This window comes from Coenobita brevimanus, chromosome 10 (genome assembly GCF_032717465.1).
Source record: "Coenobita brevimanus isolate Jiangsu-jjx chromosome 10, ASM3271746v2, whole genome shotgun sequence".
Lineage (NCBI taxonomy): Eukaryota > Metazoa > Arthropoda > Malacostraca > Decapoda > Coenobitidae > Coenobita > Coenobita brevimanus.
In genome coordinates, this window is record NC_136963.1 from 7,257,943 (window position 1) to 7,274,722 (window position 16,780).

General features: G+C 42.9%; 1 protein-coding gene across 1 annotated transcript in view; it reads left to right on the top strand.

Moving 5' to 3' along the window:
* Positions 1–16,780, top strand: part of LOC145410269 (uncharacterized) — a 78,828-nt gene that overhangs the window by 41,347 nt on the left and 20,701 nt on the right. Inside the window, exons 11-13 of the mRNA XM_080280459.1 lie at positions 2,526–2,763; positions 4,908–5,004; positions 10,065–10,233. Of these exons, the coding sequence (XP_080136585.1) occupies positions 2,526–2,763; positions 4,908–5,004; positions 10,065–10,233 (504 nt within the window). The remainder of the gene's footprint in view (positions 1–2,525; positions 2,764–4,907; positions 5,005–10,064; positions 10,234–16,780) is intronic.

Consider the following 16,780-nt stretch of genomic DNA (forward strand, 5'->3'; position numbering starts at 1 on the left):
AATCTAAGTCTAAAAACAGTTTATAAATCAACCTAAACACAAAAATGACAATGTTCACCCCACCTATGGCTAAAACACATTAATCTAAGTCTAAAAACAGTTTATAAATCAACCTAAACACAAAAATGACAATGTTCACCCCACCTATGACTAAAACACATTAATCTAAGTCTAAAAACAGTTTATAAATCAACCTAAACACAAAAATGACAATGTTCACCCCACCTATGGCTAAAACACATTAATCTAAGTCTAAAAACAGTTTATAAATCAACCTAAACACAAAAATGACAATGTTCACCCCACCTATGGCTAAAACACATTAATCTAAGTCTAAAAACAGTTTATAAATCAACCTAAACACAAAAATGACAATGTTCACCCCACCTGTGGCTAAAACACATTAATCTAAGTCTAAAAACAGTTTATAAATCAACCTAAACACAAAAATGACAATGTTCACCCCACCTATGGCTAAAACACATTAATCTAAGTCTAAAAACAGTTTATAAATCAACCTAAACACAAAAATGACAATGTTCACCCCACCTATGGCTAAAACACATTAATCTAAGTCTAAAAACAGTTTATAAATCAACCTAAACACAAAAATGACAATGTTCACCCCACCTATGGCTAAAACACATTAATCTAAGTCTAAAAACAGTTTATAAATCAACCTAAACACAAAAATGACAATGTTCACCCCACCTATGACTAAAACACATTAATCTAAGTCTAAAAACAGTTTATAAATCAACCTAAACACAAAAATGACAATGTTCACCCCACCTATGGCTAAAACACATTAATCTAAGTCTAAAAACAGTTTATAAATCAACCTAAACACAAAAATGACAATGTTCACCCCACCTATGGCTAAAACACATTAATCTAAGTCTAAAAACAGTTTATAAATCAACCTAAACACAAAAATGACAATGTTCACCCCACCTGTGGCTAAAACACATTAATCTAAGTCTAAAAACAGCTTATAAGTCAACCTAAACATACAATTTTAGTCTAAAATATCATCAGAATCAAAACCCATCGTTAAACCAGTACAGTATTTGGCCATTGTTAGGCGGGGTATGGTGGTATTTCTACCCCCATTGTTGAGCCAGGGTATTGCATCAAGGGGTATCGTACATCGAGGTATTACTGTATATGTTGCAATTCACAATCTCCGTAATCCCTAACACCTTTCCTTTACACTTTACTCTCCTGTTCTGTTATATAAATCCTTCTAACATTGCCATACTCTGTATAAATAATGTACAAAATGTTATCAACCAGCCATAACCATTTGTAGTCATAGTAGTAGCTGTATTTTTAGTAGTAGTAGCCTCAGGTTCATCTGAAATGTTGCCACTGTAATATGAAGGCTGCCATATTAAAAGCATTAAACCAACCCAATTACAGATTATTATTATTATTATTATTATTTTTATTTTTATTATTATTATTATTATTATTTTTATTATTATTATTATTATTATTATTATTATTATTACTGATTATTATTATTATTATTTGGATTTTACTCAGACTTGGCCCAGATTTTCATCTTTTTGCATCATATTTTGCATAGCTCAGTGACAGAAAAAGACAATGCTATGGCTCTACATCCTTTCCATAGCACTTCTTTGTGACTAGCATCATAATTTAATGTTAATCTAATCCTATAACTAAGCACTGAAGATGGAGAGAGGGAGAGTTTTGGCCAAGTTAGAGTCAGAAGAATGAAAAGAGTTCCCTACATGTCAGTAAGTGGGTTGGCGGAGGGTTAGTGCCCCTCCCCATAAAACAACTAACTCAAAGACGAACCCCCCACCCCTTACCGGATTATGGTGTCTGGCTGTAGATAGATAGACATAGCCACTCCTTACCCGGTTATGGCGTCAGGCAATAGACAGATCGATAAACATGGATAGACAGACAAACGGCCACCTCTTACTGGATTATGACGTCAAGCCATAGATTGGCAGACAGATATTTTATTAACAACATCCACTTTCTCCACAGGAATATGTCAGCTGGAAAGTGATAGATGAAACACATAGCTAGATAGATAGATAGATAGACAGGACACATAGCTAGATAGACAGATAGATAGACAGGTCAGTGGATAGATGGGTAGATAGATAGATATTTATGAACAGCCTCTGCTCTCTCCACAGGAAAACATCATTTGAAAGATGGTGGGTGAAATGCATAGGCAGATAGATAGCATTGATAAATAGATGGATAGATAGATAGGAGTGATTGATAGATAGATAGATAGGGTAGATGGATAGATAGGTAGATAGATATTTTGCTAACAGCCTCCGTTCTCTCCATAGGAAAACGTTAACTGGAAGGTGGTGGATGAATTGCATAGACAGATAGATAGGATAGATAAACAGATAGATAAATAGGGTAGATGGATAGATAGAGAGAGCAGATGGATAGATAGATAGACAGATAGGGTAGATGGATAGATAGGTAGACAGATATTTTATTAACAGCCTCCGTTCTCTCCACAGGAAAACGTTAACTGGAAGGTGGTGGACGAGACGCACCGTTGTCCACATTGTCTTCGCGTTTTTATGGATCGGTACAAACGCGACCGTCATCTGCTGATCCACACGGGGGAGAAGCCCTACCAGTGTCCGTTTTGCCAGTACCGCGCCTCAAGAAAAGATCCGGTTATACGGCACGTCCGATTCAAACACACACAGCAGTTTGCCGAGATATTCAATGTCACGAATCAGCCAGAATCAGGTAAATGAGTCAGTGATGATTTGAAAAAGTTTTAAAAGTAACTGATTGTCGAAAAACAGTCCTGGTGTTTATTTGTGAGTGAGATTCAAACGCATACAGCCGTTTGCCGAGATATTCAATGTCACGAACCATCCAGAAACAGGGAAATAAGTCAACCAGGATTTGAAAAAGATTTAAATGTAGCCTGTGTCAAAAAACAGTCCTGATTTTTGTTTGTGAGTGTGATTCAAACGCATACGGTCATTTGCCGACATATTCAATGTGACAAATCAGCCAGAAACAGGTAAACGAGTCAACGATGATTTGAAAAGGTCGTATATATAACCTAATAGTAAAAAACACAGTCCAGATATTTGTCGGTGAGGTTTAAACACAAACGTTGGTGAGATACTTATAAATTATTCCGTTTATCTCCGTTATATTACTGCCAAGTGCGTTTAATTGTATGTTTTGTCCATCTAAAGAAGATTCAAACACACACAGCCGTTTGCCAAGATAATTCAGTGTTACAAACCAACCATGAACAGAAAAATAATTGAGTGATAATTTGAGGAGGTTTAAAATGTAACTAATCAGCCAAAGAAATGGTCTAGATGTTTTATGAGTGATTTCCAAACACACACAAACGTAGCTGAGATGTCGGGTAATACGGCACACCAAACACACACACACACACACAAATAGGTAAATACACACACACACACACACACACACACACACACACACACACACACACACACGCACATCTTTGGTCACTCCACTCACATAACTCTCTCTCTCTCTCACACACACACACACACACACACACACACACACACACACACACACACACACACACACATACAATTGTTGGCTGGAATCCTGGAATAACTGGAATATCTTGGAATCCTGGAATGGCTGGAATATTTTGGAATCTGACTGGAATCCTGGAATGAATATTTTTGGAATCACTGACTGGAATAACTGGAATATCGTAGAATCCTGGAATGGCTGGAATATTTTTGGAATCACTGACTGGAATTCTGGAATGAATATTATTTTAAGCTGGAATCCTAAGAAAATTCTGGAATCTTGCAGTGACTGGAATATCTAGGAATTATGGAGTAACTGGAATATTCTGGAATTGCTGGAATGTTTTTGGAATCACTGGCTGGAATCCTGGAATGGCTGGAATATTTTAGAATCTGGAATCCTGGAATGACTGGAATATCTAGGAATTATGGAGTAACTGGAATATTCTGGAGTTCCTGGAATATTTTTGGAATCACTGGCTGGAATCCTGGAATAAATGGAATATCATAGAATCTTAGAATGGCTGGAATATTTTTGGAATCTGACTGGAATCCTGGATTGGCTGGAATATTTTAGAATCTGGAATCCTGGAATGAATATTTTTGGAATCACTGGCTGGAATCAGTATAATCAAATCATTATTAAAGCAATTTATTTTCTGTTGTACGATAACTGAGATAACTAAGATATTTTAATGTCTTTACTACGAAGATTTTTATTTAACGTCTTTGCTACGATTGTGGTGGTGGAGATGGGTGCCTTCATGTGGTGGCACTAATAATAATAATAATAATAATAATAATAATAATACATAAAAGCACTGATATAACTGGTCAGATCCATTGCCTGGCTATACAATCGTGCCTCAACTCCGTCCCTATCCCACAAAAGGACGATGGTGGACTGCAGGATAGGCGAACTGCTACTACCACAACCTGTACGTACGTGGTAGCAATAGTTGTTGTAGTAGTAGTAGTAGGAATAGCAGTAGTCGTAGTAATTTCAGTTCTAGTAGTAGTAGCAGCAGTAGGAATAGAACTGGTGAGAGGGTGGAGTCCTCATGAGTGTCTTGTCAAGTAGCGGCATTTTCTTACATACAGGATGAGGAGCCAAATGACTGACGTTTGGGGAAGCTATATGTCAGATCTCCCTACGTGTCAACAAGTGGGTTGGTGGAGGGTTAGTGCCCCTCCCCGTAAAACAAATAACTCAGAGTCAAATGGCCACCCCTTACGGGATTATGGCGTCTGGCAATAGATAGATAGATAGATATATGTCAGCAACCACGGGGCGGATCACTGCCTGGCTTGTGCAATATGGAAGCCCAGTTCTTTAAGATTCGTTTCTGGCAGGTTTCAGCACGCCCAGGTGGTGCACGTGGCACATGGCGCGTGCCAAGTGCAGCATGTCGGAAATCTTCAAAAGAGAACCACAGGCAGACAGTTTGTGGTAAAGGCAGGAAACTTGGTAGGTAGCCATCAGTATACTCCAGGCAGCCTCGGAGTGTAAGGCCTCATTTCAGTGCTGTCCGATTTAAATGGCCTCTCTTGTACCTCACCCAGAAAGGCGTTTTACAGGTAGTAGTAGTAGTAGAAGTAGTTGTAATAGTTGTAGCAGTAGTAGTAGTAGTAATAGTAGTAGTAGTAGCAGCCTATCGTGCAGCCCATCGTGGCCCTTTTGTGGGGTAGGGAGGGAGTTGAGGCACGTTTGTATAACCAGGCAGTGGATCCGACCAGTTATATCAATGCCACCACATGCAGCCACCCATCTATTATTATTATTATTATTATTATTATTATTATTACTATTATGAAGGCAGCCAGCACCCACCATCACACACAAATCACACACTTTTTATCATGGCTGTGTTTTAATGTTTTTGCACCACTCAGAGCACCAGTAATTGTATGCATAGATTTATTATTATTATTATTATTATTATTATTATTACATGGTCACTAACACCACCACCACCACCACCACCACCACCACCACCACCACACCCCAAGTCATCTTCCTTCATACACCTCTTCAATACATTCCTTCAATGCATCATCTGTAGGCAAGTTTACCCAGCTTCTCGCACTCAAACGCACTCAATATCGCACACACATTGGCTGGTAGTCTCATCAGTTAAGGAAGCTCCCTAACACCTCTTCCTTAGTGATTTATTTTTGGATATGGCTGGTTAATATTCCAATGTATGTTATTTATGCAGAGTATGGTGATATTGGAAGGATTTATGTAACACAGAAGAGGACAGTAAGGTGTAATAAACAAAATAAATCACTTTGGAAAAGGTGTTAGGGAGCTTTATGCAGAGTATGGTGATATTGGAAGGATTTATGTAACACAGAAAGGACAGTAAGGTGTAATAAGCAAAATAAATCACTTAGGAAAAGGTGTTAGGGAGCTTTATGCAGAGTATGGTGATATTGGAAGGATTTATGTAACACAGAAGAGGACAGTAAGGTGTAATAAGCAAAATAAATCACTTAGGAAAAGGTGTTAGGGAGCTTTATGCAGAGTATGGTGATATTGGAAGGATTTATGTAACACAGAAGAGGACAGTAAGGTGTAATAAACAAAATAAATCACTTAGGAAAAGGTGTTAGGGAGCTTTATGCAGAGTATGGTGATACTGGAAGGATTTATGTAACACAGAAGAGGACAGTAAGGTGTAATAAACAAAATAAATCACTTAGGAAAAGGTGTTAGGGAGCTTTCTTACCTGACAGCAGTACCAGCCAGTGTGTCATGTGTGCTTCTGTATGAGAGACACGGCAGGGCAGGGCAGGGCAGGGCAGGTCAGGTCAGGTCAGTAGTGGTGTGGGGTGCATATTGAGACAGTCTTTTGTCCTATTCGATACCAGTGTCTCAGCGTTAAGGTGCTGAATAGGGAGGCTGCCAGAGATTGAGCAGCATGGAGAGCCACCAGGGATAAGGCACTGAATAGGGAGGCTGCCAGAGATTGAGCAGCATGGAAAGCCACCAGGGATAAGGCACTGAATAGGGAGGCTGCCAGAGATTGAGCAGCATGGAGAGCCACCAGGGGTAAGGCACTGGATAGGGAGGCTGCCAGAGATTGAGCAGCATGGAGAGTCACCAGGGATAAGGCACTGAATAGGGAGGCTGCCAGAGATTGAGCAGCATGGAGAGCCACCAGGGATAAGGCACTGAATAGGGAGGCTGCCAGAGATTGAGCAGCATGGAGAGCCACCAGGGATAAGGCACTGAATAGGGAGGCTGCCAGAGATTGAGCAGCATGGAGAGCCACCAGGGATAAGGCACTGGATATGGAGGCTGCCAGAGATTGAGCGGCATGGAGAGCCACCAGGGATAAGGCACTGAATAGGGAGGCTGCCAGAGATTGAGCAGCATGGAGAGCCACCAGGGATAAGGCACTGAATAGGGAGGCTGCCAGAGATTGAGCAGCATGGAGAGCCACCAGGGATAAGGCACTGGATATGGAGGCTGCCAGAGATTGAGCAGCATGGAGAGCTGCCATTAGTTGACCAAGGGAGCAGGTCAGTGTGGAGTGATTACATGAATGAGATGAGGGTGAGATGGAGGGATGAGAGTGAGAGACTGATGAGGAGAGTGTATATGAGTGAGGTGGAAGGGGGAGAGGGAGGGGGAGGCCAAGGATGAGAAGGAGGGATGGAGTGGAGAGGTATATGAGAGAGGGGGGGGGGGTGAGCTGGGAGCAGGGCAGTGAAATGGCAGGGGACAGGGTGACATGGAGGTGATTTGTTTGTGGCCACCCCTTACAGGATTAAAGCATCAGGCAATGTAGATAAGATAGACAGATAGATTTCTTTAACCCTGCTCTGTGCCGCTTTGTCTTTGTCCTCCTATACACACCTACACTGAAGATCGTATTTGTCCGGCATAAGACACACACCTCCACTTCTTCATGACTAGTGCACTTTTGAATTTTGACCTCTAGCCCTCCATTTCTTCGTTACAAGCATATTTTTGAATTTTAAACCATAACTGTTGATCTCTGGTGCTGGAGAGGCGGTCTTCATGCGATGACACTGATGTAATAGTAATCTATCTATCTATCTATCTGTCTATAGCCTGACGCCCTAATCCCGCAAAGGGTGGCCGCAGACAAAACGCCTCCAAGTCGCTCTGTCACCCACCATTTGACTACCCTCCCCCCAACTCACCCCCCCCTCCCTCATATACCTCTCAACTCCATCCCTCCACCTCATCCTCAGTCTACCTCTCCCTCCCTCCACCTCACCTACATACACCCTTTTAGTCAGTCCTTCATTCTCCATGTAATAATAATAATAATAATAATAATAATAATAATAATAATGATAACACAGTAATCCCTCCAAGATCCGACATAGTAAAGCCAAAGGCACGTCCAGGACTTGGTTTTGTCGAGAACTTGGGAAAAATGCCTCCTGGACAGATACTTATAGACCCTAATTCAGCCTAACTCAAAAACCCACCTACATAACTCCCTAACAGACCTGCACAGCACCTATTTAAGACCCTATGTACACAAATAAGGGACAGAAAGCATGAAATAAATGAAAAGGAACCAGGGAATGAGGAATTAGAAGTGAGTGTGGAAAATATTTACCCGTGTACAGGGTACTTACAACACGTCCGTGGCCGTTACAGAGATGAACCGGCTTCCTCTGTGGCACTGGCAGTGGCAAAAATGCTCTTGAAGCGCGTACACTAATCCAGTGTTGCATGCACTTAATCTTTTGCACTGTGAGTTTTAATTTCTTAACACTGTACAGTACGTTCTCAACACTACACAACACTGTAAATTCCCGTGTGGACTAGTGGTGAGTTTTCGCTGTTTATCCACTGTCAGAGTCCAAAAGTAGGTGTTGTAGGTGGCCGAGGGGCGCGTCGCTGGGACATGGTCATCGGCTACCCACAGGAGACGACTCTGAAGACAGGCGCAAACTCACGTCCAGTGGCAACTCCACCGTGGCTGATGTGTTGGGCTGTGGCTTGGAGGTGGAAGGCCTGTCTTGGTGAGGCTGTGGTGTGGAGCCTGGGCTGGGCTCAGTAGGGGTCACAGGCCTGAAGAAACTGTCAATGATTGATTGACGTAAGGAACGGCGATTCTGGCGAGTGATGATGCACTGCCTGAAAGCGTGCACTTCCTCCTTAATTCCCAGGGGCCCCATCTCCCTGTCGCACTCCGGGTGTTCCAGGTAGTTGACAACGAACTCAACATGCTCCTGAAATGCGCTTAGCTTAGGGATGGCTGGAGTAGTGGCACGCTGAGAGGAGTCCCGCATCATCGTCACTGTCCTCACTGGAATGTTCAAGCTGCGGACTTGTACCGGCAACTGAAGATGCGATCTCTTTATCAGACATGATCTGATACCCAGGATCGCCCTTGTCGTCATCCAGCCACTCACGCATTTTGTCCACATCCACCTCATTGCCAGCCACACAGATGCGCATAGAAGTCATCCACGTCAAGAACTAGAAAGTCGTGAACCACATCGGCACCGAGAAGCAGACGAGACCAACCACTGTCCAGAGTCTTGACAGGGACTTCCCTCCATGCACTGGCCCAGTTGTGGATGGCTGACTTGATGTTGTAGCAGCGAAGATTTTCCAAAGTCCGCTGGCCTCGTGTGTCCCATCCCTCCCTGTGCTTGTCCTCGTCCTTGAGAACAACCATCACCTCATGCGGGAACTTCCAGCGGTACAGCCTCTTCATTGCCACGATCGCTCCTTGGTCCATTGGTTGGATGAGAGCTGTCATAATAGGTGGCAAAAACAAGCACCTAATGCGGCCATTCTCAGCCACCAACTCCTTGTCAGACAGATGGGCAGGTGCGTTGTCAAAGAGGAGTGCCTTTACCTGGTCACATGGGATTCCCAGTTTCTCCGTCTGGTAATGGATGACCTGCTTGACAAAGTGGCAGTGAAACCAGTCTTTGAAGATCTTGGCTGTGAACCAAGCCTTCACAGAATGGTACCACACGACAGGAAGGACATGCATCACCCCATGAAGACACAGAGGCTGCTTTGCACGACCAACAATAACGGGCTTGAGCCGGTGCAAGTCGTTAGCATTGGCACAACACAAAGCAGATATCCGTTGCTTGGAGAGCTTGCGGCCAGGTACACTCCTTTCCGTCTCCTGTGCTAGAGTGTTTGTTGGCAGCGAGCGATAGACCAGTTTCGTCAGCGTTGTAGACTTGACTGAGAGTGAGGCCATCCCTCTCAATCAAGCTCTTCACCTTCTGCCGAAACTCTCCAACTCCATCCTTGTTGGGGTCCAAAGCTTCGCCATGGGCCTTACGGTTGGTAAGGCATTGCCGTAACTTAAACGTGAAGAGCCAACCCTCGGATGTCTTGAAGTCTGGGGTGTCGTGTAACCTTGCAAACTTCCTGGTGGCAGCCTTCAGCTCAGTACCACGCACCATCACACCAGCAGCATGTTGTCGGTACCAAATCAGCATGGAGCGGTCGATTTCTGCAAACCTGTGAGGGTACATAATATTCCTCAGCACATTGAGTTTGATCTTCGATGTGAAGTCTGCCATGTACTGGGTGAGCTTGTGTCGGGATTTCTTGATAACGAACGATGTAGAGCAGGCCGGGCTGAATTCACAGAGGATGCGGTACGTCAACCATCCTGCGTCCACCTTCTCCAGTATCCCCTTCTTCTTCTTCAGGGTCAGAACCCCTCGTTTCCTCTTCTCAGGCGGTGGGGCCATCATCACACACACGAGTAAGAGGCAGCAGAGGAACACCAGGGCCTGCAGTGGGTAGGGCACCACCACAAAAGCGAGCACGTGGACGGCCACAGTGACGAGCATGCACTCACGACGATGGGTAGGCGGGAAATGGGGAGGATGGAGGGTCGCTGTAATGGACATCGAAGGAACTACGCACCAAAACACAGCTGTTCGTCACCACACGGCAGATTCAAAGTAGGGATGAAAACCTTTCCTCTCTTTTGCATTTTTACGTTTTCTTTGGCCATTTTTGGTGTCCGAGGACCTGAGCCCAAAATGTCCGGGACTTGGGATGTTTGGGACTTGGGATTCCGGGTCTTACAGGGATTACTGTAATAGATGGGTGGCTGCACGTGGTGGCACTGATATAACTGGTCAGATCCACTGCCTGGTTATACAAACGTGCCTCAACTCCCTCCCTATCCCACAAAAGGACCACGATGGGCTGCTGGATAGGCTGCTACTACTACTATTACTACTACTACTACTACTTCTACTACTACTACTACTACTACTGTACTTCAGCTTCTACTTCTACCACCACCACCACCATTACCACCACTATTAATATTACTACAACTACTACCACTACTACAGCTACTACCACAACAACCAAAAAAGAACAACAACTACAGCTACTTTCAAATCTATTTACTAAAGAAGCAAAGTTATGAGAGATTTTTTTTCTTCAGTGATTTAACTTATGTGTAAAATAAGTTTATAACAATAAATTCTATGTTTTTTATTTCTGGCTTTCATTTTCCTGATTTTTGGCATCAGGGGGAGGGTCTGGGGTGGGGCCCTTCATGTGGTGGCACTAATAATAATAATAATAATAATAATAATAATCTATCTATCTATCTATTGCCAGACGCCATAATCCCATAAGGGGTGGCCATTTGACTCTGAGTTAGTTGTTTTATGGGGAGGGGCACTAACCCTCCACCAACCCACTTGTTGACACGTAGGCAGCACGTATGGATTAGTTATATGGTTACCACCCAGCGTTGTAAATGGTTTCTCGGCTTACAGGAAACCATTTGGCTTGTCACTCAATGTAAAGCCACCTGTAAAGGAAAGAAAAGCAATAAGAAGTGACAGGAAAGATGGGAGAAATAGGAAGAGAGGAGGACAGGCACAGAAAAAGAATGATAAAGGCTAAGGAAGAAGTAGGCAGCACTACATCAAGTGAGTGGATGATGGTGAGAAATAGGAAGAGAGGAGGACAGGCACAGAAAAAGAATGATAAAGGCTAAGGAAGAAGTAGGCAGCACTACATCAAGTGAGTGGATGATGGTGAGAAATAGGAAGAGAGGAGGACAGGCACAGAAAAAGAATGATAAAGGCTAAGGAAGAAGTAGGCAGCACTACATCAAGTGAGTGGATGATGGTGAGAAATAGGAAGAGAGGAGGACAGGCACAGAAAAAGAATGATAAAGGTGAAGATGATGATGGTGATGATGATGATGATGATGACTTTGCTCCACATTCATATATTGCTTTAGCCAAAGGATGTACATTATATTTTACCATTGCTACATGATTTTATTGAGGCAGAGAGATCATTGAAGTAGGCAAAGGGTTAGTGAAGGCTGGATCCAAACACCTCATAGTTGTAAAAGCCACTCCAGAGCTGAATAATATGATGTGGATAAAACAAGAGTAAGTATCTATCTCTCTGTCTGTCTGTCTATCTATCTATTGCCAGATGCCTAAATCCCATAAGGGGTGGCCACAAACAAAATGCCTCCATGTCTCCCTGTCCTCTTGTCATTTCACTGCCCTGCTCCCAGCTCACACCCCCCTCTCTCATATACCTCCCCACTCCATCCCTCCATCTCATCCTCGGCCTCCCCCTCCCTCTCCCCCCTCCACCTCACTCACATAGACTCCCTTCGTCAGTCTTTCACCCTCCATCCTCTCCACCCCATCCCTCCATCTCATCCTCGGCCTCCCCCTCCCTCTTCCCCCCTCCACCTCACTCACATACACTCTCTTCGTCAGTCTTTCACCCTCCATCCTCTCCACATGGCCAAACCACCTCAGTGTGTTCCTCATAACGCTTCCTATCACATCCACATCCACACCACAACGCTCCTTTATATCCTCATTCGTCAGCCTGTCTCTCCATGTAACTCCACATCCACATCCACACCACAACGCTCCTTTATATCCTCATTCGTCAGCCTGTCTCTCCATGTAACTCCACATCCACATCCACACCACAACGCTCCTTTATATCCTCATTCGTCAGCCTGTCTCTCCATGTGACTCCACATCCACATCCACACCACAACGCTCCTTTATATCCTCATTCGTCAGCCTGTCTCTCCATGTGACTCCACAGGCTCCTCTTAAATAACTCATTTCATCAGTCATGTATTAAAATATTGCTGATGTGGAGGTGATAGGAAGCTTTATGAGGAACACACTGAGGTGGTTTGGCCATGTGGAGAGGATGGAGAGTGAGAGACTGACGAGGAGAGTGTATGTGAGTGAGGTGGAGGGGTGAAGAGGGAGGGGGAGGCCGAGGATGAGATGGAGGGATGGGGTGGAGAGGATGAAGGGTGAAAGACTGACGAAGAGAGTGTATGTGAGTGAGGTGGAGGGGGGAAGAGGGAGGGGGAGGCCGAGGATGAGATGGAGGGATGGGGTGGAGGGGTATATGGGAGAGGGGGGGGTGTGTTGGGAGCAGGGCAGTGAAATGGCGGGGGACAGGGCGACTTGGAGGCGATTTGTTTGTGGCCACCCCAAACGGGATTGAGGCGTCTGGCAATAGATAGATAGATAGATTTATACTATACTTTACTTTATCTCAGTGTCAGTATACCATTTATTGAACTGTTTCTGTGATTATTTTCCTACGTTTTACAATATACCTTTAGGCTACTTGTATGTATGTATATATATATATAGATATATATATATATATATATATATATATATATATATATATATATATATAGAAGCTCTGTTTTATTGCATCATGAAAAAATGTTTGAATATAATAATAATACGTGTCTGCTTTTTATTACCCATCTCCTCCTGGTGGTACCATCCTCTCACTCGATGTAGTGCTGTCTTCAGGCGACCCTACACTGAGTTGCAAGCTAAATAATGGTTTTCTGTAACCAGGGAAGTTTATAATATTGATAGTAATAGTTGTAGTAATAGTAGTAAGTCTAGCAGGAGTAGTAGGTATAGTTGTTGTAGTAATAGGAGAGGCGCGGTAGTACAGTATTAGTTGTAACTTGTAGCAGAAGCAGTTGTAACAGCAGCAGCGATAATTGTAACAGTAGTTTTAGGCGCAGCATAGTAGTAGTTGTATAACTACTAATAGTACAGTTACAGTAGCAGAAGCAGCTGTTTTAGTAATAGCAGTAGTAGCAGTAGTAGTGGTCAGGAGCAGCAACAACAGTATAGCAGTAGTAGCAGAGTAATAGTAATAGTTTTAATAATAGTAATAACTGAACTCTTACTCTCTGATCCATATGTACTGAAATTCTCTCTCTCTCTCTCTCTCTCTCTCTCTCTCTCTCTCTCTCTCTCTCTCTCTCTAATAAACGTACAAACAGCCTATACAAGTTTTAATGGGTCTAATTTAAGTAAGAATACACTTGCAAGGGAGAGAGGATTGTTGGATGGATGAATGGATGGATTTGTGAATGTGTTGGTGTCTGGTGGATGAATGGATGGATAGATGGATGATGGATGGATGAATTAGATAGGTGGATGGATTGATGGATAGATAGACAGATTATGAATGTATGTTTGGGTGGATGGAGCAGCTCCCGCATCCCTGAGTAGCATATGAGCTGTGGCAGGATATTAAGCCTAGAATATCTTGCTAGTCTCGAAGAAATACTAATGAAAGGATGCAGAGCCATAATATTGTCTTCTGCTGCCACTGAGGTGAGGGATATGGACCGAATATAACCAAAATCTCAAATGGAAAATATATAGATGAGTTTACCATTTAGATTCATGTTTTCTTTTTAGCGTTTATCAGAGAAAATGGAATAAATAGGGTACCCTTACGTAATTTTATCGTATCATGCAGTTACACAAATGATTTACGGGTAAGAAAGGTTAAATACAGAGTCTAATATTCTCCCTTTTTTATATAGATTAATTTCCGGTATTTCAAAAGCCCATAATATCCATAAAATGAAGGAGAAAATATTTGTTTATAATACGCTTCTAGGTATTCATATATCAAAATGGCTGCCTAAACAAGGACTCCTCTCCTAATAAATAAACTCGCCTCTAACTACCTTAAACCCATATATTTTAAACTTTTCAGGTATTTAGGATTAATATATGAGAAGAGGACATAAAATTCTATACCACTCTTAGGGAAAATAGGTCGAATTAAAAATATAAACTCAGATGAGGAAGATCACGCCGGAGGAGGGAGGCTGAGACAGTAATTTATTTATTTTACGATTTTTCCATTATATCCTGGGGTCTTGAGTGTCACCTATTGGAATTTTGAGTAAGTATATGGTTGTGGTTTTATCAGTTATGTTAAATTGGGGAAATAGGGACAGTAAGGGGATAAAACAAGCGATTGATTTTTATTTTGTCTTGTTCGTCAGCGGCCATTATTTCTTCCATATTTACTGCCATTATTTCTTCCATATTTATTTACTGCCATTATTTCTTCCATATTTATTTACTTGTGATATATTTTGACGGGGAATCTTAACCCCAATTAGCTCAGGTGATGACCAAGAGTTGTTAGATCCTTGTATGTTTGACTAGTAACCAAGGAGACTCATTCCTACCGTATAGATATTAGCCTTGTAGCTCAGATGGCCAGGCTTAGATTCGAGGCTAAGTTTGACTAGTAACCAAGGAGACTCATTCCTATCTTATAAATTATTAGCCTTGTAGCTCAGATGATGGCCAGGTATAGTTAGACTTGGATAAATTTGACTAGTAACCAAGGAGACTCAATCCTACCTTATAAATATTAGCCTTGTAGCTCAGATAATGGCCAGGCATAGTTAGATTCAAAGATAAATTTGACTAGTAACCAAGGAGACTCATTCCTACCTTAAGGCTTATCAGATAAAAGCAAGTATATGTATTTTGTAGTTTTTGAGTAGGTGAGATATGATTTATTGCAATATATTTTGACTTAGATTATAATTTCATGGTTTTCCAGAATATATTTTGTGTGTGTGTGTGTGTATGTAATTCACCGGGTCGGTCAGGATCACTTGATGGTCGTGATCGTCAGCTTTTACCCTCCCGGAAGGGAGCTGAGAGCTCATATAGTCCGATCTAAGGGCACGGCTGTGACCTTCACACACGCACACACCCGTCCCCTTGCTCAAGGGGGACAGTAACCACCCATTTCGACAGTGAAACTTTTCGCAACCTGAGCGAGGCGCGAACTCCCGTCCGCCAGTTGGCAAGCGAGAGCGTTACCACTGCACCAGCGAGTGTGTGTATGTGTGTGTGTGTATGTGTGTGTATGTGTGTGTGTGTGTGTGTGTGTTAGGCAACTTTCTGGGTTATATTTCATTTCTGTTTTGTTTTTTGAGTTAGGATGTTTTTTTAGTTATAGTAATTCATGGTTTTCAAGAATGTTTTTTGAGTATAGGATCTTTTAAGAACACTTTTCTGGTTCTGATGTGTATATAATTAGCTCAGAAAGGTGACAATCTGGGCCAGGTTATGGTGAAAGGAGTGTAGAATGTATGGGAAGTTTTATTTAAATGTCTGTATCTATTTATAACCAGTTGCCTTAATCCTGTAAGGGGTGGCCACAGACTAATCATCTCCACGTCACCTTGTCCCCTGTCATTTTGCTGCCCTTACCCCAACTCACACCCCCCTCTCTCCTATACCGTACCTGTAACATGATGCAGTAAAACAAAACAAATAGCACTTGTAATTTCCATGTGGAGAGGATGGAGGGTGAAAGACTGACGAAGAGAGTGTATGTGAGTGAGGTGGAGGGGGGAAGAGGGAGGGGGAGGCCGAGGATGAGATGGAGGGATGGGGTGGAGAGGATGGAGGGTGAAAGACTGACGAGGAGAGTGTATGTGAGTGAGGTGGAGGGGGGAAGAGGGAGGGGGAGGCCGAGGATGAGATGGAGGGATGGGGTGGAGAGGTATATGAGAGAGGGGGGTGTGAGTTGGGAGCAGGGCAGTGAAATGGCGGGGGACAGGGCGACTTGGAGGCGATTTGTTTGTGGCCACCCCAAACGGGATTGAGGCGTCTGGCAATAGATAGATAGATAGATAGATAGATTTTCCATGACATTATTATTTACTGTAAAACCTTGATTGAACGGACCGCGATAAACCGGATATCAGATTTAACGACATCAATAGACCAGATAGACGAACGCTACAAAAGCCGCTGGACTCCATCGGTTATAACAGTGTGCTGAGTTGTAATGCTGTACTGTACTAGTCATGAAGAAGTGCTATAACAAACAGTGTGTGTGCAGTGGGGTGCAATGGGTGATA